The sequence below is a fragment of the Gavia stellata genome, chromosome 7 (genome assembly GCF_030936135.1).
Source record: "Gavia stellata isolate bGavSte3 chromosome 7, bGavSte3.hap2, whole genome shotgun sequence".
Lineage (NCBI taxonomy): Eukaryota > Metazoa > Chordata > Aves > Gaviiformes > Gaviidae > Gavia > Gavia stellata.
Genome location: NC_082600.1, coordinates 6,131,738 through 6,156,175, shown reverse-complemented (window position 1 = coordinate 6,156,175; position 24,438 = coordinate 6,131,738). Strand labels below are relative to the sequence as shown.

General features: G+C 47.1%; 1 protein-coding gene across 4 annotated transcripts in view; it reads left to right on the top strand.

Moving 5' to 3' along the window:
- The window catches only part of ARMH4 (armadillo like helical domain containing 4), a 73,182-nt gene extending 49,075 nt beyond the window's left edge, over positions 1–24,107 (top strand). For 2 of the 4 annotated variants that reach the window (XM_059819616.1, XM_059819615.1), the window contains exons 6-9: positions 14,378–14,409; positions 15,432–15,536; positions 19,043–19,177; positions 19,394–24,107. In XM_059819616.1, coding sequence (XP_059675599.1) covers positions 14,378–14,409; positions 15,432–15,536; positions 19,043–19,177; positions 19,394–19,462 — 341 coding nt within the window. In that variant the 3' untranslated portion in view covers positions 19,463–24,107. The remainder of the gene's footprint in view (positions 1–14,377; positions 14,410–15,431; positions 15,537–19,042; positions 19,178–19,393) is intronic. The other 2 variants (XM_059819613.1, XM_059819614.1) reach the window with 2 other exon arrangements.
- The last annotated feature ends 331 nt before the right edge of the window (positions 24,108–24,438 follow it).

The window sequence follows — 24,438 nt, the reverse complement described above, 5'->3', positions numbered from 1 at the left end:
AGGGAATGGCCTCAAGTTGCACCAGGGGAGGTTTAGATTGGATATTAGGAAAAATATCTTCACTGAAAGGGCTGTCAGACACTGGAACAGGCTGCCCAGGGAGGTGGTTGAGTCACCATCTCTGGAGGTGTTTAAAAGACGTGTGGATGAGGTGCTTAGGGACCTGGTTTAGTGGTGGACTTGGCAGGGTTAGGTTTACGGTTGGACTCGATGATCTTGAAGGTATTTTGCAACCTAAATGATTCTATGATTCTATCAAAGGGCAACAATAAAAATATAGTGCAGAAGAAGCAAAGCTAGACACTGCCATGTCTGAAACACCACCCCCCAACATGCTGTTGCTTCACCGTTCCCAGACTGTTTGCCTGGTAGGATCAGCCAAACAGCTCGCAAGCTCACTCTGCGGAGTGGGAGGTGGACCTGCTGCTCGTTCAGAGCTTGTCGATCTCAGGGGAAGGTGGGTGATGGATCAAATCAGGATTTGCTATCACTTCACTACGAATCCCTTATATTTAACTCCAGCCTTACGATGTGGATGAGGAATGTGGTCCATCATAACTCACAGGGTGTCTTGAGCTAAGATTTGGATCAGAGTGCTGGGAAACAAAACTGCTTTAGTTGCAGTGGACGACCTGTACTGGATGTGTGTTGAGGCTCACCAAATACGTGCATCCCCAGAGGGACTGTCCATCCAGTGGCTGTCTGAGGTCTGGTGGGGTGGACCAGCCAGCCGGCTGGACATGCATCTCCCCAAGCACACCGTGGTGTGCTCAGGTTGGCTCCTCAAGAGTGTGGTGTCTGCAACCCTCCTCCGGCCCAAAGACAGCATCTAAAGGGGAGGTGGTGATATGACGTGAATCATTGAGGCTGCTAAAGTTGGCTCTAATGAAAGCTCAGCCAGCCTTCGGCATCCTCCCACCATACTGTCCTGTGCCTTGGCCTGTTGGAGCAGCGATGTGATTCCTGTTATAATGTGGTGGCACTTTACAAATGTATCTCGCTGCTGCCAAGCACTGACTCTCCAAGCAAGTCAGGCCTCTGATGTCCCAGGAGCTGCCTTTTCCCTTGCACAGTTTCCAAGGTTTGGAGTTATAAATCAGAAGACAGAGGTTTCTGACCAGGGGAGGCTGCACAGCATCTGATCTGACGCCACACCACTGGCATGGCATGAGCCCACGCTCATGTGAAGGCCATGTTGTGACAAAAGACCAAAGAGCATAGTGTCCCATGGAGACAGCAGTCCCCAGTCAGAAAAGAGCTACCAGATGTCACAATGCCAAAAAAAAATGGGACTTGTAGTGCTGACCTTCATCCCGTCCCAGGCACTCTGCTTGTCTGGTGTTCAGGCTGCTGCAGTGTTGGGCATAGCGTACAATGAGCCAGAAAGCCTTCACCCGGGAAGGGACCGTTCAACTCCGAAATCTCCTCAAAATGTTCCTTAACCTGAGCCCCTTCCACTGGGAAATCATTTTAAGACAGCTGCCAGACTCCGTGTGGGACTTGCCAGCAGCGGGGAGCAGAGCACGTTCCCACTGGAGGGGCTGATTTCTGCTGCGAATGGATCCATCACCCTGGTTCCTGTGGATGGATGATTGCCCACGGTCACCCTAGTTCCTGTAGGCACCAAGCGGCCTGGTACGACGAAAATTATGTTTCTGATTTATATTTTGTTTTAGTCAGTGCTGTAGTAACACTTTCTGACGCATCAGATCCTGTCGCTTGGCTTCTAGTTTAGCCTGGTCTTACGTGACTTCATGGGGTGTACACAGAGGACTTCCCTCCCCTACTTCATACGCCATAAATTTAGGGTGGTGATGTTCATTCAAAATGCATTACAGCAAGTAGAAGGCATCATTCACACTGCCTTGGCATGATGCTGCGTTGTCATTACCTCCCTGTCTGCCTCACTTCCAGGCATGAAGTATTTTTGTGCCATTGCTTTCCTGGAGCTCGGAGTCTACTCAACAGGCTCCTGGTACCCGGCTCTCCTGTGACATTCTCAGCGACCTGCCCTCCAAAGCGTGCCATAATTTCTGGAGTTTTTCTGGTTTTTAGGGGATAAAATCTGCCAGTGACAGAGGCCATTTGTAAACAGCAGGAATAAATCACTGAGAAGTGTAAGCACACTGGAAAATCACTGTACTCCTGGTGAGATCCTACCATGTTCTCTCCCAACTGGTTTGCTTTGCCCTTTGCTCATTCCCTTTCCCCTCTTTGTGATTTCCCTAGGGCCTGTTCCCCTAGGTCTACTGTGAACATTACAGGTAGTTGGGAGAGGTTTTGGGAAAACCCATTCACTTTCTTCACCTGCCTAATGAAACTATTTCATTTTTCTTCTCTTCTTCCCCGGCTGGATAAGGATGCTTTGCTCCACGGATATTCAGCCTTCACAGGTGTGAATTTTACCGTGAGTGGAGATGGGTATTGACCATTTTGGGCTTAATATATAGTGTGTCTGAGGCTTTGGCCAGGTTCATGTTGACCTTAGTGGACAGTAGGTAAAGCCTTATGTGAATTAAATGAAACAGCGTCTTTTCATGGACCCTTCATTAGCACCGAGTATGAAGTCCAGGCAGGCACAGGTTTATGAGTAGCAGTTGGGTATCGCCTCCCCCCTGGAGCCGGGCTTCTCCTGGCAGCATGCACGATTTTCCTTATGTTATTAATGGTATCAGTGGACACTGCAGGCGTATAATGTGGTAGCGTGCCTGGGCAGGGCACGTCTTCTGGTAGAAACGGTGGAACTCTGCTGAAGTTAGTGGAGTTTCAGCATGCAGGGAAAGGCTGAGTCCCACATTTCATGTTCCTTCCTGGAGCAGGAGTAAGATCAGGTTCAATTGCTGTCCCAAATACGTGCTCAGAGCAGCTTTCTGAGCAGCAGAGTTCTTCCCTCTTTGATCCTATATTTGTTTGGCAATTTGCTTCTCCCTGCAAACGTTTGTTAAAGACTTCTCTGCATGTCCTGTCTTCAAGAACAGGTAATACAGTTTGAGTGGATGCTAATGAGGGTAGGGAAAAGAGGATATATTTGTTTTTCCTTAGCACCCTAGATACTTTGATACTTAAAATAATGGCTTCCTAAAGAGCATTTGTTTCTGAATAAAGCCATTTACTCTGATTTAATATATGTACTGTATTAGCTTCTAGAGCATCACATCCAGATGGAGGTGTTACAGTAGGGGCTATTAAAATATGTAGGAAGAGGTTCTGACACAAGCAACTCACAAGAGAAACAGAAAAGACAGACTAAATATTATGTGTTATACCCTTAATATTCCCATGGTAAGGATGGGAAATGGAATAACAGAGATTAATTTACTTGCCTGTGGTTATACAAGAAGTCAATTGCAAGGCTATTGAACCAGCGTCAGGAACCTTAAGTGCCCATTTGGTGTTTCATCACAAGAGCATCGAAACACAGTGGGAATCGATGGTCAGTTCTTGATGCAAGAGGAACGTGGGATCGGACTCCTGTTACCAAATATAAGCAAGTGCATTTTCCTTTTGCAACTAACACTGGGCAGTGCTCAGTCTGCTCATATTCCTAAGCATTTGCATGAAAATGAGTATCTGAGATAATTGGATTTTATTTCTAGCATCTAATCGATGCTCAGGGCTTTGTGGTTTAATTATTAGAATAATTGTTTGCTGAAAACACAGTTCAATATCTATTTTTTTTCCTTTAAAGGTCAACTCCATCATTTTCATTTCCAACCATTTAGTACTTTATTGATCTTTATGTCATTTCATGAAGAGTGCTGCATGTTGCCAGCCAAAATAAAGGCCAAAACTTGAAATAAGAAAAATACATCCTTTTTCTTAAATACAAAAAATGGAAAATACCCTATTTCAGCCTTGCTTGCTGCAGGCAAATCCTTCATTCAGCTGGAGATTTGGAAGGTATTTAGTCAAATAACAGCGACCGTTGTTTAGCTGCCGTCCTGCAGCAGAAATGAGATGCCGTTAGAGCAGAGGGATGCGTGAGGCGTTTTTCATCTGCAGCCTCTCCACCTTTTTCGCTCCCCCCATCACAGCGACTTGACATTCAGTTTTAATTTGCAAAAATGTATCTGTCTTTCCCAGATTAAGGGAAAGGGTGCTGGGTTACGGAGCGGAAAATAGGCTTGTTGAAAAATGGGCATTAAAAGGTAGCATGGGACCAATTTCCATTTCATGTTCTTTTTCTACAAATATAGGGGGTCAAATCCTACAGTCGTAGCTCAGGCAAAACCACTGGCAATTTCGGGGCGACTTGGTGCCAGAAAGAGCTAAAAGATTGGCTTAATGTAAGTACAAAGATCCCCGAACCATTTCTGCAGCTTGGCTCTCGGCGTCGGTGGCGTCAGATGGCACAGCTTCCCAACCGCCACGGCGCAGCTCCGCGCCGTTATTTATCACGCTTTGTGTTCTCTAATCCCCAGGATGACTTGGGCAGACTGCAAACACAACACAGAGCCCATTGACAGTAGGAAGAATTTATGTTCTAGGGCCGCGTCCTCAGCTGCTGTAAATCAGGAAACGGCCAGCTAAGGATCCCAACATACCTTAAGGCATTTTAAAAAACCTGTCATTAAAGTTGAGATGTGCTTGCTATGGAAGGGTAATGCTTCCCCCATAAAGCATTGCCATGTAAATCTGCACATGCGTCTGGCTTGCCTGGCGATAACAGCCGTGCCAATCATTAAATTTGTCGGATGTTTCCTGTTATATTCTAGTTCTTGATAACTTTGCCAAATTTTAACTGTTTGGACCAAAATTTTCCATGCTGCTTGCCCCAGACTTTTTGAGAAACTTTGAGCTTGAGGAGTTTACCTGCTCCAGTGGATGAAGAGAGGGCAAAAAAATAAACCATCAATAATTTTTTTACTGGAATCCTCTGAGAAAAAAATATTGGGCAGTTAGAAGCGGTAGCCTGCTGAATATGCAAAATGGAGTGTTTGTTTACTCATGAGTCTTGACTTTGCAGCTTTAATACCCATTCTAAGATAGGTCTTGTGTGTCATTTATTTATGTACCACTATCCAAATATTACTACATAAAAGCAGCAGTTGAAGAACCATGTGTCCTATGAAAGAAAGCCTTCATGTGCTTTTTCAGTGCTTTTTTCAGGGCACTAATATATCCGTTTCAGAGCTTTTGCTAATCCCTGCACTCTGAATTCATGTAAAATTTTGCTGTACAGATGTTTTCCTCTGCCACCCAGCTGAAGTCCCCCTGTGGCTCCCCCTTCCCCAGCCCAAATCACGCTGGGCTGGGATGGACTTGTGCCCTCATTGCTCGCTGCAAGGACCAGGTGAGTGGTATTGACCCGGGCTCCTGTGACCCAGAGAACGGATTAAAAATCTCCGAAGAGCCACAAGATGAACCCAAAACTGCCGTGAAAGTGCTACCCTGCTTTGTGGGTGCTGCTTCCCTTGGAGAGGAGCTGGAGAAGAAATGCAGCGCGCAGACCTTCTGGCAGGCTTGGAAGCCCTTGAGACCCAAATCAGGGTTTGCTCTCTGTCGTGACTCAGCCAAGGGAACCTAGGGGTTGGAGTTTTGAATGGAGATTTTCACCATTGCCTATGAGACCATGCTGTATTTGCCTTTAGGCTCAGGATATTAGATCTTGCAGCCGTGGCACATTTATGTTGTAGAGTGGTTGTTGCATTTGAGGTCTTTTTAGGAGGTTTTAAGGTATTTCTCTTTCTCTCCTTGGTTCAGTAAGGCTAATGGTATGGAGGCTGGCCTCCCTTCTGTCTGGAAGGACAGAAGATAGTATCACAGTCAGCAGGAATCAGGCAGCTTCTGTGTGCAATAAATCACAATACGTGTCAATAACAGTATTGTATGTGCTCTGCTCCAGGTCCGCTAGCTTCACCACCTTTCCTCCTTCACCCTCACCCATCTCCTCTCTATGCTTTGCACTTCTCCCGAGGGAAACTTTCCGTTTGAAAACATCCAGGCAATTTGGTGCAGGAGCCTCCCCTCTAAGTGAAGCATCAGAGTTGCTCATATGTCTGTATCCAGCAGAAGGGCTTCTTCAGTGGAAAAATCAGACCTGGTGTGGGGTGGATGACATTGTGCAGGTGCTGGTCTCTCCCTCGGTGGCTCTGGGAGTTGAAGGTAGATAGGCTTTTTATTCGGGTGCCTTGCATAAGTGCCCGAAGTTTGCTGGGATATACCTTAAGTCTTGCAAAGAGCTTTTCCCCCTCAGGTGATGACATGCCTTTTACAGAGGAGGAGGGCTAGCTACAAGTGGCAGTGCCGGTCAGCTGCTAAGGCATCCCAATTCAATTTTTAGGACTGCTTTATATTCCCAATATGGGCACTGTGACCACATCATGAATGAAAGCTGGTGAATATGAACATTTTCAGCACAGAAGAAAACCCATTACCTAAAGCAGGGTGGACTCTTACTGCTGGTAAGTCCGTGCGTTGCTCTAGGAGCTGTGCCAGGGCAGAGCGGTGGAGAACCTGGTCCAGCGTGTGCTCTGGCAGAGACATCGCCATTTCCATAAGCAAGGTTTGCATTTCCTCTCCCAGAGCGCACGCAGCTTTCGGACACGGTGTGATCCAGTAAATGTTTAATCATACAACAAATTGCAACAGCCAATTCACAGCAACATCCTGCTGATGCCTTTTACTCTTAGGGTACCAAGAGGTTTTCTGCCTTGGCTTTGTTTTAACATCTTGTGCCTGTCTGGGATCACTTACAGAGAAACAAGTAGTTTGTCTATACCAACAATTATTTTCAAGGCACTGCAGAAGAACTGAGTTTACAGAGAAATGCAAAGGCAGAAGCTTAGCAAGTGGCTACTCGGTACCAGTGGGCAGATCAAAGTGGAAAACAGCTTAAAAAGTGCAAGGGAAAAGAAAGAGGAGAAACCTGACCTAATGCCATGGGGAAGGCAGCGTCAGAAGGATTGATAAGGTCAGGGAAGGAGTTAAGAAGTCTGTTTTAGCTTCTGCTTTCTGGGTGAGTGTGGTGAATTGTCCTCCCCACCTCCCTTTCCCTCTGAAGAGGTTTGGGTAGGTCGTGGCAGGCGGCAGTGTGCAGCCAGGCTTGGGTTGCAGCTGGGCGGACAGGGAAGAGACTGTAGTCTGTACAGTTAATAAACCAGACAGTTGCATGGTAACTGTTAAAGTTCACTTGGTTAATTCAACGTTTGCCCAAGCAAAATTTTCTTCTGAAAACTAAATGGTAATTGTCAGTTTGACGTTTGTTTGATTATCCGGCTGTTCAAGTCTTCCTGAGTTGGGCATGGGGGGGAATGCATTCATCAAAATTCCCATCGAGCAGAAATAGTTTCTCTTCTGGAATTAAAAATACACTGCCTTCCAGCCAAATACCATTTTCTGTATTATTTATTTGTGCTAGTAAGTAAATTGGCAATTGTGTTTTTTAAGGAAAAGGAGCCGATGCAGCCTTGTGCCATTAACTTGTCAGAGCTGAGCAGATGAAGCATGGACAATTTCTGCAAAATTGTTCTCGCTAGTCTCATTTAAAAGAAAGTCTTACCTCCAAGAGAAAGGGATGAAATCTTTAATGTAATGGGGCAGATTGCTTGGTGTAGATAGACTGATTTGAAGTAATCGATATTTTCTTTATTTTTTACACTTTAACCAGCTCTCCTTTGCTTGAATGAGGAACACAGCTTGGAAATTGTGCATGTAAGTGGAGGAAGAGGAGAACTAACTTTAGCAAATCTCTTGCTCTAATGTGTGTAACGGAGGTTGAACCAGGCGCTTTAGAAGGCAGTAACGTCCCATTTTCTCGCTGCAGAGGCTTACACAGGTAGTTGCTCTGGCAGCGGGGTTTCTAGCAAAGTTTAACCATCAAGGATGAAGTTCACTCCTCCTGACTAGCACCAGTCGTTAGCCTCAGCCAGAAAGAACGCCAAACCCCAGCCATTTCCTGACAGGGAACGGGGAGAGCAGGGTAGCAGCCAGGCATGAAAGAGGTGAATAAATTGTTCTTGGGCAAATTGTTCTTGGGAAAAAGGTGATGGCAAAGCTGTGCTGAGCTGCATCAGCTGCAAGGTGCAGTTACGTTTCACTGTACCATGACACACACAAAGCCACCTCACTACGTATTTACAATTTCCACACTCTTGCAAATACACTAAACCGGCCTTTTCCTGCCTTACGACAACCGTAGCCGTGGGTGGGATGAAGACCTTGTCCTGGCCGGAGGAAGGCAGAGCAAACCCAACATCCACGGCAGGCATTGCTGGTGCTCAAGAAGAGCTGCTCTCTTTGCTCCTTGGCTCCATCCGGCTTTGCCTCCTGCATCTTGTCTGACACAGGGATGACTTCGAGGCCACACCTCGAATACTGTGTTCAGTTTTGGGCCCCTCACTACAAGGACATGGAGGTGCTGGAGCGTGTCCAGAGAAGGGCGACGGAGCTGGTGAGGGGTCTGGAGCACAAGTCTGATGAGGAGCGGCTGAGGGAGCTGGGGTTGTTCAGTCTGGAGAAGAGGAGGCTGAGGGGAGACCTCATCGCTCTCTACAACTGCCTGAAAGGGGGTTGTGGGGAGGTGGGTGTTGGCCTCTTCTCCCAAGTGACAAGTGATAGAATGAGAGGGAATGGCCTCAAGTTGCACCAGGGGAGGTTTAGGCTGGATATTAGGAGAAATGTCTTTACTGAGAGAGTGGTGAAGCATTGGAAGAGGCTGCCCAGGGAGGTGGTGGAGTCACCATCCCTGGAGGTGTTCAAGGAACGTGTGGACGTGGCATTGTGGGATGTGGCTTGATGGGCATGGTGCTGTGTGGTGTGGGTGGGTTGTTTTGGTGTGGGTTGTGGTGTGGTTTGTGGTTTGTGGGTGGGTTTTGGGGTTTTTTTTGTTTGTTTTGGTTTTGTTTTGTTTTGTTTTGTTTTGTTTTGTTTTAATGGTTGGACTTGATGATCTTACAGGTCTTTTCCAACCTTAGTGATTCTGTGATTCTGTGACTTGGGGTGGGGACTGTCATCTGCTGCAGTGGGGGCCTTGTCCTTAAACAGCTTCTCTGGTTCCTGAGGTAGGGATGTCTGATTTCAGGCAGACGTGAAAGCAAATTAACAGTAGCTGTTAAATCAAAATCTTTTCATGCCCCGAGCGTATTGAGGTGACTGATATTTTCTGATTTCTCAGAATGAAGCTTGCTGCAGCTCTCTCAGTCTATTGCATTTAAGGAATTACAGATGTAATCGTCGGGTCAGGTTACCTGAGCTCCAGCTTAACAATAAAACCATCCTTCAGCCCTTTTCTCTGCCCTTTGGGGAGTGTATAGGAGCTTGGGTGCCACATTTTCACTGCTGTTTTGGTGGTCGTGGTGGAGAAGTATTAAAAGAGAAGGTGCTGGATGTACCTTCATCAGTATCAAGATGAAGTTCTGGAATGAAGGTGTAAATGCTGGATTTGAAAATACAGTGAGATGCACAGGGCAGAGGAATAGTGTGCTGGTTTTGCTGTGGAAAACCAGAATTGCTTTAGATGATTGAAAAAGGGAGTATGATTAAAACAAGCTGATAAGATGAAACTAAAGTGACAAGATAAAGCGGCAGGGATCCAAGAGGGGAAGGGGGAGACGGAACTGATGGCAGGAGGGCATGAATTATTGATTGAAATCTCCACCAGAAGGTAAAGTCTTTGCGTTTTCTTATCTGGGAAGGGCGAGAATGAACGAGAAGTGAACAGAATTATTAAGCAGCTTTATCATCGCATTGGAGTGGATAATTAGGCAATTAGGATTATTAAAATTTGGCAAAGCATGAAGCCCAGAGGACTTGTGCTGCTGATTTCAGAGGCGGGTGGTGAGGGAAGTGGGGAAAAACCTTTGGAGATTGTTTGACGGTGCATTATGGTGAGGCTTAAAGGCAGATCCTGGCTGTGGCACCCAGCACCCTGCAGCTTCCAGAGCAAAAGGGAGTTCAGGAGACCTGACCAATAAAGAAGAACTTATCCGAAGGTGGACAGTCCTCTGAAGAGAACAAAAAGTGAGATTATGAGTGAAGGCCCCCGATAAGGGTGCAAGGAAGGAGAGCAGTTAATAACAGTACATGTGGACCCACTTTTTTCCATGGTGAGGATGCACGGTAGCCATGGGAGTTACTGTGTAGTAAATGTTTTGTGTGCTTTTTCCAGATCTTTGTCCTCAGTTAACATCCCCTCTCCTTTCAGGTGAGTTGTTTGTAGCAAGACTTTGCAGGGCCCTGAGCTGAGGATGCTGCGAGATCCCTGAGCAGAGCACCAAGAGGTCAGACTCTTCCCTAGAAGGACAGTGTCAGACTGTGGTTTAGACTTGCAGCGAATATGGTCTATCACGCTACCTTAATTTCATTTTCTTTGGTCGGAAGTGACAAATACTGGATTTTCTCCTGATGTAAATCATGCAAACGCTTCATTGTCAGAGGGTGTTTCCAGCTGAACTTGGAGGCAGCTTCCAAATCTCTTTTACTTTGATTCTCCTTTGTAAATTATATCTGATCACCCCCTTTGTAAAGAGGAGCTCCGCAAAAAATGAATGAGCAGCTTGGGTAAGCTGACTGAATCTATTCTTGTAGGGAATGCAAAGCTGTAGGACACAGTGGAAAGGAGAGGGATGGGAACACAAGAGCCGTCTCCCATGAGGGTTAGTTTGGATTTATAGCATTGAAGAGTTCAGTGGTGAAAGATGTTGGGCCATCCAGTGCCATATACCTAAGACCCTCAAATGTCACCTATTGCCCCTCTCCTGAGCCTTCAGCCTGCATCTGGCAAAACCCAAACTTCAGAAAGTTTTTGCTCATGGGGTTTTTTGACTCTCCTTTAGGACCAGGTTCCTCCAAGGAGGAGCCAGGCAGGCACCGCGGGCTGCTGCTTACCTCTGCAAATTAGCCTAACTTCTTTAGTTGGCACCGTGGCTTCTTAATAGCTGGCTGCACATTTTCAAGGGGAAAGGTGGGTAAAAATGACTAAAAATAGCACGGCGCATCTGTAACTGTCTGAATTCATCCTGGGCTGCTCTGACGCCAATGCCAGACAACCGTGTTCCTCCTCCGTGCTCCTGACCTGCTTAATCTTAAGCTGTATGTTATTTAAAATTAATTTTCAGAGATGCAGACATTATATAAATCACTGAGGAAATGTCAGATTATGTATGTAATTTTCAGAAGTGCTCCACACTCATCTAACTCAGATCCCCGTGGAACCAAGGGATCAAAATGAAGCCGAGGCGGAGAGTTTGGACTAGTCACTATCCTTAAAATGCCATGGAAGATGAGCCAGCACTACAGACGCTTGTTAGTAATTTCACACCCAGAGGCTGTTGTCATTTGTTCAGGACATTGAGCGATCAGGGAAGGAAAAAAAGGGATATGATGGAAAAAACCAGGGATTAGAGTATTTGTTACTAATTCTTTGCTTGGTCTCATTGGCAAGTCACCTAGTGTTCTCAGAGAGTGTTGCATTTTTATGAGAAGGTGCCATCCACAATGTTCCTCCTCCAAGACCAAGTTCAGAATATTAATTATGGATAATGATACATAATTAGAGTCTGAAGTCCAGAATTAGTTGATGGTAGCCATTTAGCATAGATATCAATTCTAACTTGAAAAAGTGCTTTATCTCCTACCCACACCCCTCAGTGTCCGTATACGGGTAAATAATCGGAGCAGTAAGCGCTCAGTTTTAATGACACAGTGCCTTGTCATTTCCTCAAAGGTGTTAGAACAGTTTTGTGCATTAGTGGCATTAAAAGCGTTTGTAATTCATGGTAATCCAGTGCTCCTTGACTTGTCATGGCCCCAGCCTGACCGGCTGCAGAACTCCTGCTGCCTTAACCTCTTGAATCTGGGACCGTTATTTTCCTCTGGCACAGGTCAGGAGCTTTCATCCAGCCAGCCAGCTTGTGGCTGTGTTAGAGCATCTCTCGGAGAGGTGTCCAGTCTGGGAAGAATCATGTGTTGTTTTTTCTGTGGCTTAGGCTGATTCATGAAGGCGTCTGACATGTGCTCTACATGGCTGAAAACATGGACAGATTTAATAATAAGCAATTGTATAAATAGCAAATAAAGATTTGAACTGTAGTGTTTGGGGTCCCAAGGGATGTGCTGCTGTTGTTTTGTGGATCAGAGGGGAACGAAGCCAGAATTTGTGTTCGTTGGAAGTAGGTAGTAGGATATTACTAGATTAGCCCCTGACTATGACTTGTCAGAAGTACTCCAGAGTTCATTGCTGCTTTAGAGGTACCGTTGTTGTTCAGCTGCAAGTGGGTCGACTATTGATGAGATCACTGATCCCATATAATAATTGTGATAGACATGTAAAAATAGGCTTTGTGCTTAGCTTGCATTGGGGCCAACCGAGCAGCACAGCGGCTTTAACCGGCTGTGTGCACACACCATGTGTACACGTGTAGCTGTCTGCATGTGCATGGAGGAGGACATCTGTCCAAAGCTTCAAAATGTGCGCTGTGCTTTTGAAGCTGTGGCTGTTACTGTGCGACTGGGAGTCACCGTCACCAGTCCTCCTGGGAGCCTTAAATAAAACACGCTAGGATCTTTAAACACAAGAGTCATGAGAAGGCTCTTTGGCAAGAATTTTGGGAGGAATTCCTTTGGTTTGCAGTATTTGTGGTTTTAAGGGGAATTTTCTGGGTGTTTGGTCTCTCCCATGCCTGTCAGCAAGGCAACGGTGTAGGGGCTCTCCCTGAAAGTCTGTGTTTACACCCAATGTTTTAGTATTAAACCTAGAAACCCAGCTGAGAAACCTAGCCCAGGGGAACCATGCGTTTCCTTCCTCTCTGGTATTCCCCAGGAGTGAAATACCAGAAATTGAAGACATGCAGTCTTGGACTGGCAGAGGACGATGGTGACTTCATCAATTGAGTTTACTACGGCTTTGTCCATGTGGGTCAGGACTAATGGTGGGAAGAGTTGATAAAAGTAGACCTCTTGTCCTCTTCTCGTGCTGTGGGCATCTGAGTAACTCATTTTATTTCTTAGCTACCCATCAGAGATAAGTGAGTTTACGTGTACGCTCCTGTGCCTGTTTCACACTTTTTTCACCTCTAGGTAATTTGGGATCCTTCTCTTTGGAAAGTGTTATGTTACTAATAGTTAAAAAGGGAGTATTCAAATCACTTCGAACTTGTTAAAATGATGCAGTTTAATTCAGTGATGCTGACATCTGGGCTGAGTCTTACTATTTTCTAGCTGCTGTGCTTCTCTGTATTGTATCTGAGACATAGAAAGGTCATTTACTGATGGCCCGACTGCTGCACCCTCCCCACTCATGGTAAGGCTCTCATTTCAGAAGGACAGTTAGCCTGGGTGGTATATGTGCATGTGCAGACTCCAATCCTGCTAATGCAAGCTTTGAAGGGAGCTTCTCTAAGAAAACAGGCTTGGAAAGAGGGTCTCACTCCATAAACGGTGTGTTACATTTGGGATCTAATGCATCCTGGGAGAAATATGCCTCCGAAAGACGTTGGTGCATCCAAGAGTCCCCTTGTAGGGGGACTGTAGCACTGTCCTCCTGGAGAAATGGGGATCCTTGACCAGGGCTTAAAACACAGTTGCCGAACCCTGAAAAAACCCCAACATTTAACTGTTTGCTTGCCTCTTACCTGTGAGCAGGAATTTGTTAAAACACCAGTGGATCTCAAAAAGGCTGAGCATTTTGTCTTCGGTGCAGTGCAGACGCATCCATTCGCCTGCGGAGTTAATGAGTCGTGTGCCTGCTGCTAAGCACTTGCAGTTCTTTGAGATTAGCTGAATATTTCATCCCAAAGTACATGCCATGAAAGACTTTTAATTCTTGGCTGTCATATTTCTTGGGACTTACATTAACTGTTAAGAAATGAAAGTCTCTGTGATGGCAGTATAAATTTACTTGGTTTAGTAATTTAGCACCTCCAGTGCTAACCCAGTCCTCAGATATTATCTGGTGACTTCGCAGAGCAGGCAGTGGCTGCTTCCAGAAAAGTAGAGGAATAAAAGGCAGGGAATAATACTTTTTTAGGCGTCGTTACAGGCTATGCCAAATAGAGGGAAGAATATCTACGTGGAGGAGGCCAGTGGAAGGGGATAGCCACACCGAACGTTTTTCTCCTTCTCAGACATCCCAGTGTGTGTATGAGAAGTGCTGGTTAAAAACCCACAACGTGAAATACTGTTTTTATCTTCCTTTTTTAATCACTCTGAAGATGTGAATTGCACAGGCAAAAGTGAGCTTCTTGCCTGCCAACTCGCTTGAAGAGTTTCTCGTGGTGATATTTGCTCTTTTTCATGAATGAGAAGAGAGGAAATCTAATGGAAAGTGTTATCAGCTTGTCAAGTTAATTAGTGTCTATTTTAATACTATCATTATCATTCGTTACTATTTAATAAAACATAAGTAACATGATTACAGCTTTTTTGTCTTTTTTTTCAGTGAGAAGCTGGATGGAGAAGCTGAAAGATAAGGTAGGAGGCTCAGTGTTTCAATTACTTTAAAAGGAAAAACATTTTTACTTGCAGGAATAAATAAACTCTTGTCAGTGCAGTTCATTATCTCTACAAAGACAATTGAGAAAGGGCTTAACATTTTCTCTGGGAGGCAAATGAACCGGATGCTGCTGTTGTATATAGTGGTGTAAACCCACAGTGCATCTCTGATGAGCAGTGACTAAGAGCAGAGGAGGGAGAGGGCTATTTGGTAGACTTCTTTGCATTAGAAAATTGCCTTCTCTTCAAACCACCCAAGTTACTTTTTTATATTGCCCTCTAACTTACCTCCACCCCTTTTCTCTAAGTCCTAAGCTTGGTTCTAGATCCAAGTCAAGAAGATCTGGTGATCCTTTCTGGTGAGAGGCTTTGTGCCACACCACAGCCTCTGGACGAGACCTTTCCTGCCTCCACATGCAAGAAGAGCTGCAAATTCCTGGAAGGAAAAAGAGCAAACACAGGAAGACTGAAAAGATAACAGACCTTGATCTTTTCTCCCTGGCGTTACAGGGTGGTGGTACATGAAATCAAGAGTCGTGCCAGCCACCGGCAGTGATGGCTTTTTAGGCTCTGCTGCCCTAGGGCAAATATTAACATTTTGAAACTGTTGTGAAACCTTTCAAATGTTGTGTTGATGACGGCAAAGCCATGAAGCTAGAAATGAGGTGACAGTAGTGTTTTAAGACAAGAACATTTTGTGACTCAAGAGGGCTTGCAAATTCTTGAACATGATCAGAGTTAGTATAGAAAAAACCCACCACAAGGAACAATGACTCGATAGGAAACTCCAGCCCCTGAAAATACATCTCTAAACTTGAGCAGATTGTCACCGAATGAGCCCAGCCTTCCCACGTGATCCCCACCAAATTTCAGCAGCACCTTACCATCAAGTCTGAACAGAGAGATGGGGTCTGGGTATCTGTTTTCCAGGACTGGGGAGTGGAAGGGTTAAGGTGGGTTTCTGCCCAGCCCTTGTTGAGTTGCTTTTCTGCCCACAATAGGAAGGAGGCATGTCTAGTACCATCTATGCTCATAGCAGAGCACCTTGGCCTGGGATTCAGCCAGAGCGAATGCTGAAAGGACAGAGAATGGTTTTCCCAACGAAGGTAAAAAGCAGACACCAAGACTGGTTGAGTGCCTGGAGTGAATGTAGCATGCAGGGGTCACCTGCTCATGCCAGACCTACCCCAGCCGGCACAACACAAGCTCAGGGGCATCAGGTGTCTTCTCACTGAAGCCATAGTTTTCACTTCCTTCCTCTTGGCACCTTGTTGGCTACCTCTGTCCTTCCCCATTGCAGAGGCGGGGGTGCATGGTCTGGTCTCCAACAGAGTTGCTCTGTAGGGTCTGAACCTCTTGCGGGTAGATGTCGGACTGCATGGCAGTGCCCAGCACAAGCATTGGTATAACCAGGGATCTGCTAGCGTCCGCTTAAAAGAGAGACTCAGCCCTGAGCCACCTCCCTCCTTTGGGGAAAGGCAGATGTATGGAAACAGATCTTTCACCTTGCTCACATTTTCCCTTAGAAAAGCCCAACAAAAACCACTCCCCCACACCCAACCAAATGCTGGCGAAGCAAATCACTCCCAAATAAACCTGCTCACCATGTTTCTTCCTCTTCCTTGTTGAGTTTATCAGCACCAGTCATAATATGTGCCCCTCTCATTTGCTCTTGGCAAAGCCCTGTCCTCTCTATTTTACAATCCCTCCATCCAGGAGAGGATCCCAGCACATGACGGCCCCATCCCTAAGAGACGTGTCCTGTGTCCATCAGGGCTGCCCTGCTGGGAGAGGGAAGGGTGCAGGGAGCGTGGGTCAGGGACAGATTTATGCCCGGTCTTCTGCAAACACTGTGCAAATGTTGCATTTGGCATGCCGAATAATGGACATGAGGTTCCTCTGAGTCCTCTGTGGCTGTTATCTCGAAGTCCAGCAGAGCCAGGAACATCACGGTCATGGATTGGCTGTATTAAAAGCATCCCTAGGATCTGTACAGATGCTGCATCTTCCCCATGGGCAAGGGGTAAAAAAGCGGCTCCGGAGCTGCCTGTGAAATGGGGTTTGCTATCAAGCAAGTGCAGAAGCCCTCACGGGTTGGGCTGCGTGACACAGAAGGGAGAACAAGTCCTGGATCTGCTTCACATTGCAGGCTTTTGGGGTCGAAATCATTGGTCCAGCTGTTGGGGGAAGCCTGTAAAAGGGCATGAGCTGGCCAGGCGTGATAAAGGCTTGTGATGGGCTAGAGAGTTCACCGTATTAAAACCAGTGATTTCTGATACGGAAACTCAGCTGGGCAGCAGCTAAAAAGCCATTTCCAGTCTCCCCGCTCTGTCTGCGCCAGCAGCAAAGTTCCAGAAATAGAAAAACCCACGCTGCATTAATTAGGTCACCCAATTAAGGCACCTTAATTGCCTTGCAGAGATACACTCTCTTACCTGTGTTCTCACTAACCTCCTTTTTCTGGAACTGGGGTGCAGGCACACAGCCCCCCTCCAAGCGCGTGTGCTGAGTGGGGCTGGGTTTTCTGGGACGGCATTCAGGGAACCTGCATGATGCAAGTGAAGATCCCTTAAGCCTTGGGATCCAGGCACAAAGTTGTTACTATTTAAAGCACCAAGCAGGATCTGGAGGGGTTTGGAGAGCAAAACAGCCCTTGTTAGCATTGTATCTGCCCTAGATGAAAGCAGTTATTTTCATTCTCCAGGTAGTGTACGAAGCCAGGGCAGCACACACTGAATAGCTTTTTTTTCCCCCGCACTCAGAGGATTCTGGCAGAAAAGCAATTACAATGTAAGCATGTGTTGTTAAGTTGTGTTGGAGTTTGGGAATGCAGATGAAGATGAGTGGTTGTAAGCAATGGACTGAGGCTTGCTAAGAGCTGTCTGATAGTGCTCTGAATTGTGCATGTGTCCCTTGGCAGGTCTAAAATCTATTTTAGGGGGTGTAGATGGTGAAGGGTAAAGCTGCAGTGCCACAGAGAAGACTGTTGCTGCAGCGTGAACGAAGGCAGTGCTAACAAGGGGGAGCCAGGCTGTACCTGCCTCCCTTACTGCATTGAGCCCCCCAGCCTGAATTAGGTGAGGATGCTGAATAGGATGCTGAAGCAATTTGACACTTTAAAACTTGGGTTAATTTTAATTTCAAACAGTAAAATATAAAATAACAAGCACTTGGGAATATTTTCCAAAGGATTTTAAATGTTTACATGTGTAATTTCAGATTTTTAAATGTGTAAGTTTAAATTACTCATGCTTAATATTTTTTTGCTGGGCAACGCAAACATACGGATCACAGCTATTGAATTAGAGCTGATTTACGTTTGCTGTGCTTCCCTTAAGGCCAGCTGAAGGTGTGCGTGCCCTCCCTCTACGTCACTGTCCTGCTCATGCAAGTGACCCCTTCCCATGCAAAGCGAAAGCTTTTGGTTCAAAGTTTTTGAGTACAAAGCCGAGGAGGCTCAGGCTGGGCTAGGCAGGGAGAGGGCAAACTGCTGCTTCTTCCTGCAAAAGGGAACACAGCCTGGCTTTGCATTTCAGCTCCTTCAGAGACCCAGCTGCGGCTGGCAGCAGGTTCTGCCGTCCTCATGCTGAGATATGGCACTAGTGTCCCAGGGCACTTGCTTTCCCATGCCGGCATGCCTCCGGGAAGCACAGGAGCTGTGTAATACCCTTTACTAGAGGTATATTTAGCAGTTTGGCCACTGTAAGACACGCTCCAGCAATCAGAGCTAGCCAGGAGGATGTAGGGTCCCCTTCCCATCCACCTCCCATGACGGAGGTCAGTGCCCCTGGTTCGCAGCTCAGCCTTTCTCCAAAAGCAGCTCCTCGCCCGTTCTGCCATCTCCCCGGCTGGTGCCCGCCGTCTCGCCTGGTGGCTTTTACACACTGGTTCCTCTGCCCGCGCTGCGCTCTCCTCTGCCTGCTCCTGCCGCCTGGAGGGCTGTGGGACGGTGCAGAGGGCTGTGGGCAGCGCGGTGCCAAGGCACTCGTCACCGCACCACTTGGTGCCACGTTGCTAGTCCGGATTCATGACAAAAAGCGTAACGGCAGCTCTCGGCTGTCTGGGTTGAGCTCTGCTGAGCATGGCCAGACATATATCTGTGCCTCGATTCGTGCTGGCGGTACCGGGGGAGCTCGGAGTAGCACTCAGCCTACTTTACACAGTATGTAGTGAAGCTGTTTGGGTGTTCGCAGGTCTTCGCTGTGGCTCGGGATTGCCTGCCCTTGGCGGGTGAGGTTTTCCTTCACATGTGCACCCTTATTAACAGACATTTCACCCCAGCACTTGCAACTCTGCACCAAAATTGTTTCCTCTCCTAAAGGCAGGCAACCACTGCAGTGTCTTAGCTATCACAAGGCAGTGTCTGTTAGCAAAAGCTGATGGTGAGTGAGCCGTGGTGGTTACCAGCTTGGTCCTGGAGTGGGGCTGGTTGGGGGCTTGCTTAGCCATCCTGGAAGCAGGGCTCATCCTATGCAGGCGGGTGATAGGGACTCAAAGACAACAAACTTTGATGAAAGCAGCATAGGGATATATCGCAGTCCTAGACTGGTGGAAGATGACTCTGAAAGAATGGTCTTGTGAGTGCTGCTCTGCTTCTGTCTTTTCCACATAGGCAGGATACATGTCGGGGATGCTGGTTCCTGTAGGAGTCGGAATAGCCGGAGCCCTCTTTATCCTAGGAGCACTCTACAGCATTAAGATTATGAATCGCCGAAGGAGAAATGGCTCAAAGAGACATAAAAGAAAGGTACGGCAACTGCAAAGGAAAACCCCAGTCCCACCCACTCTCCTGTTAACCATTGTGGCTGTAAAGCGAGCGCAGCCTGGTTGTGGTTATCCTTTGTCTGGGTTGAAGTGCCTGGGACCTCTCGGTTAGAGTATGGGGGGGGGGGGGGGGGTGTCCAAATGCTCATCGTTTCCTTTTTGCATGTGGAACTCTTCAATGTTTCTTTTCTTCCCCTAGCAGAGGGAATTTAACAGCATGCAAGACCGAGTCATGCTCTTAGCTGACAGCTCTGAAGATGAATTTTGAATCGAACTGCAGTGCCCTTGAGATAGCCCGTGACTTTTAAAAAGAGGGAGGGGGAGAGAAAGAACAAGCGACTTTCTGCTGCATCGCTGCTCTCCGCCGCCCCGAGCCACCGAGCAGTGGTCGGTACCACCCCGGCGAAACGGCATGCTATGCTCTACGTGTACCGCGCAGTGATGTTTGTTTTGATACAGTAGTGAGATTTCACATTCGCACCCGGCGCCTCATTCAGATCCACAGCGCGTCTTGTTACAGCTGGAGCTGATCCATATGGATGATTATTTTCCTATTATCCTGGTGTACTGTTTTGGTCCTGGCTGGCAGTAATCTAATCATAACAATAGCTCTCACCTAACCCGGGAATGGAAATCTTTACTGTGAATGACTTCAGTCCAATTTGTTAATTTTAAATGTTACATTACCTGATCTAGAGTTCATTAGTGCTAAGATTAGCTGCTGTGCTTAATTAATGAGTTATACACTTGAACTGTATCCCTTGCCACCTGAGAAGTGCCCACGTACAGTGTTGTTGATACAGTTTGAAGCACATTTCTGCACTCAATTCCCCCACTCTCACCCCTTCTTTCTTCCTTCAGCTCTGCTCCACACTTCTTGGAGACACACAGGAATGGCCTCAACACTTGATTCACAACAAAAATCCTAGTCCATTTTCAACCAGCACTGTCTGTTACAGCACAATAAATACCAGCGCTCACCTACTGATGGATAGTTGTGCATGGATCTCTTAGCTTTCGTTTGGTGTGCAAGTAGGTAAGAGAGGAGGCAGGTCAGAGGTTTCTTCAGCTTCTGCCTCCTGTTTGAAGGACAGTAGTTATTGGTTCATCTCTTTCACAAGGCTGCATTCACATAGAGATGAAAGCGGAGCATCTGTCTCCTTTACCCACTGGAAATTGCATTTTCAGCCCCTGAAGGCTGCGTGAATGGCAGCACCTTTGGGAGATCTGGATGGGTCTTGTCTCCAGACCACCGAATGCAGAAAGGCGGCAAAGGTTGCGGAGCGGGTGACTGTCGGTGTTGAGGGATTTGTGGCTAAGAGTTGGAAAGCAGCAGCAGCCACAGCTGGAGAGATTTCTGCTGTGGGGAGGTGAAATGGTCACACGGGGAACCCTTGGCTATGGGGGAGAAGGTGAAGCTGTAGGACAGATGGCTGCGGAGGGTTGTGGAGGTGAAGCCCAAGGGTGGCATGGGGTGAGGGCAAGCTGCTGTGCTGCCTGGGCTGCTAGCACCGGGTTGCATAGGGAGACAGCCAGTGTCTGAGATGTTATGGAAACCGAGCAGGGGAAACTAATGTTGCTTTGCACAGAAATGCTGTCAAAATAGCTAGAAAAAGGGCTGTGTTACTTTGTCTTTGCTTCTGGTTGTGAAATTACTTCAATCTGACATTTATGCAAAACATCCATGTTTCTGAGGTGGGAATCACTGTTCTGTTAGGAATCATCCTTCATACAAGGAACAGTGACTGTTGCCAGAGGAGACCTGATTAGACAAATAAGGCTAGACCGCACGTCTACTGAGACTAAATCCCACTGAGTCTTCGAAGAAGTGGAATGGAGGAGAGTTTGAGGGCCACATGCAGGATTTCATTCCTTGTAAAGGTAAAAAGGCCTGTCAGTTTGCAAAGGGTAGATGTAGATGATGGTAAGCAAATGTCTTGTGGGCATGTGAGTGGGTTTGCAAGGTAGAGAGGACATTCAGAAGACCCTCCTGAAGCTCAGTTCTCTCTTAAGAGGGTCTGGGCCTCCTCTGGACATTAGGTCATTAGATGGGATGTTCATCTCTGAACAAGTAGCGCTCTTCAGAGCCCAGGTACTTTCCTGTAGGCCTTACCCACACATCTACTGAGTCACCTGACGAAGGACAACCTGTCTTGAAAATGCTGCTACTGATGGTAGTCTTCCAGTCTAAGAGCTGTGCATGGTCCCTCACACATTCATCCTGCTGAGTGCATGGGAAGCAGGTTGGGGGAGGCACCGTAAAACCCGGTCCGTCAACATGTTGGGGAGTCTTCATACCCTAATCCCTCTAGGACAGGCTTTCCCAGCCAGGGCTCCACAGTGCTTGTATCTCTCCCTTTTTATTCCTGAAACTTTGACCAGGAGAATTTTGCCTTGCTAAAAGCAGCCCCATGTCTTTAACAGGCACTGACTGGCAACCCACTGTTAAGTCCAGGTGCCCCTACCCAAAATTAAAACCTCTTTCTTCCATAACAAATGATCAGTCCAAGCTAAGAAGAACTTTTCCTTCTGGACTGATCTCTCCCTATTTCCTTCTCATTCCTAAGTCTCTTGGAGCTTGGAGGTGGTGGGGAGGCGTTAACAGTCCAGTTGAGCGTTGCTGTCTGTCTTGCAGTTTTGGGAATTGGGAAATATTGTCCCTTGGGCTCTTTGATTTGTTCCTGGCAAGGCTTGATGAGGGTTGCAAGGTGGAATGACTTCTCCTCCATTCCAGTTTGCTTGAGATCATCTCCAGAAAGGCTTGTCTTTTAAGTACAGCGCCAGGCAGGCTGGGAACAAGACTACCTAGGCAGCTGCAAGGTGTTCTTGAAATGCTTTATCCTGGTCCAGCTGGGGAGGCATGGAGAATAAGCAGTGACAAAGGGCATTGGCCTCTCGCAAGAGGGAGCCTATCTTGGAGCAGAAAGGACGGTAGCTGGACTGGCTGAGTCCTTTGCATGCAACTGTAGCCTGAAAGAGAGCCCCGAGATAACACTGGAAAAGAGGAGCTGCCAGCGATACTGCAGAACAGCGCAGATGTACCAGCAAGACCCAAAGAGCTGGGGATCAGCAGGGTTTTGTGTGATAGCAGCCTGAGAAGGACAGGCTCCTCTTGCTTTCCTGTTAATGGTACTGTGCCTGCGCAGTGTGTGATAACGGCACAAGTTGTGTTAAGTAACTGATAAAATGCAGAGCTCCTGGTCAGTCGGTCGGAGGAGGGATGGCTGAGCGAGGCTGCTGGTCTAAGTGTGAGTACCTCAGCTCCAGCTGCACAGGAAGAACTTTATGGATGGGTTGTCAATTTGATGGTTTGGGAAGGCTGGCGGGGAGGTGCCATAGCCTTCTGTTGTGCTAATAAATCCACAGTTTGGGAAACACTGACTTTCTACAGTGGCAATCAGTTCACTGTCTCTCTTCTTCTCTCTCCCCAACATAATGAACTTCAGAAATTAAAGGCAACGCTCCCGGTCAGAATGACGAAGGCAGTGTTTTAGTGCATTGGCTCGTGTCCTCAAGAACCAGGCTTCGCTCAGCGAGGACATGGAGTGGGTGGCTGGGATGCTGGAAATCAGCGGTGCTGTAAGCGGGGCTGACAAATGATTGCAAATATCGGAGCTGATATACAGCAGGTATGGCGGGACAAATTGGGCAAGCAGGAGAGTTGTAGCCAAAAGGGAGGTCCAGCTGAATGCACAGTTCAGTGTTGGCTCTCTGGTCTGTGCTGGAGCCAGACTTATGGGCTAGAAGGGCTGCCCAAAAATTTCACTTGTGGTCCATCTTCATTCCCAGGCCTGTCTCCGGCTCTGAACACCACCACCCAAGGTGCCTTGGTTGGGAGCTGCTGGGTGGTAGAAGACTACTTTTGGCCAACTTACTGAGCCACTCAGCAGTGCAGAGATCCCAACTGATGTCCATCTGAAGTGGAGGTGTTTGTTGAATAGTTGGTTTTGGTTAGGCACCTGCCCCAGAGCCTGGAGGCTCCCCATGTCTTCAGCTTAGTTCTTCTTAGTGTGGAAGCAAGAGGGAGTCAAAACCAGCCTCGGGTCGCAGTGAAAGCTGTAGGATCCTTTGGAGCACAGACAGGGTTTTCTGCAGTGCCCCTAATATCAGTACAATTTCTGCAGGTCCTTAAAGCACAAGCATCATTCAGCTCTTTCCCTTTTCATCCAGGGCTAGTAGACTTTGGATTGGGCTCTTAAAAATATTCTCTATACAACTCCTGGAGTTTGAAATGAACAGATTGCAGGCAGGAAGGGGAGGAGGGTTTCAGGTGGGAGCTCAAGTCTTCAATCTCTTAACGCTCTACTCATTTAATCTATACCTCTGCATTGCCAAACAAGCAGATTCTTTTGAAAGAGAGAGGACAAGGAAAACAGCCAAGAAGTGCCCTCCTCATCCTCCATGCTAGGTGAACTGCAAGCCCCTGAATGTAGAGCTGGATCGTGACACTGCTAACGCAGCCTTGGCCCCATGCGAAGGCACAGCTGCGATGGCGACTTTGCTGCAGCAATAATAATCTCTTGACTCGGCACAAAACGAGTCGCTCACCTCTGTGTTGGGTTTTCCTGATAGCACAAGCCAGAATTTATCGTAGGCACCATACAACCACTTCGGCATCTACAGTCCCATTTCTAATGAGAGGAACCAGCCTGCCTGACATGCAGCTCTTGCCCTGATGAAATGCACCTGCACTCTACAGCTGCTGATTTTTTAAGGTGTCTCCTATGCCAGATGTTCACCCTAGGTGAGGTTTCTCTGGACTGCACTGCTTCCACAGAATGATATTAGCAGTCCTCATGCTTTCTTGTGGTTTTCTATTTCGGACAAGAAGAACTCCTCATACTGTAACTATGGAATGTAGCACTTTGTTAAATTAAAACATTGGGAAATAAAAAGCTGTCCATCATATCTGACGTTAAGCACCTCGTCTCCCTGGTCTGTGGTTCATGGCATTCACTGTCTCTCAGGAAAGCTGTGAAGCGATTGCTTGGAGGACTCAAGGGCTGCATTTCTTTCTCCATGCTGGGTGGTTGGTGCAAGGACCCATGCTGGGCTTGCAGGGGCAATACAAGCAGTGGGGAGCCTCAGCCTGGGATGTTTTGGGTATCATTTACCTGGAGGTAGGTGTCGGCCGTAGGCTGTGATGAGTAACATCCTAAATTCCCTCAGCTGGGTGTCCAGTAGTTGTAACAAGCCCAAACACTGACATGTTTACACTGCTCATCTTTACATATAGCCAGGCGT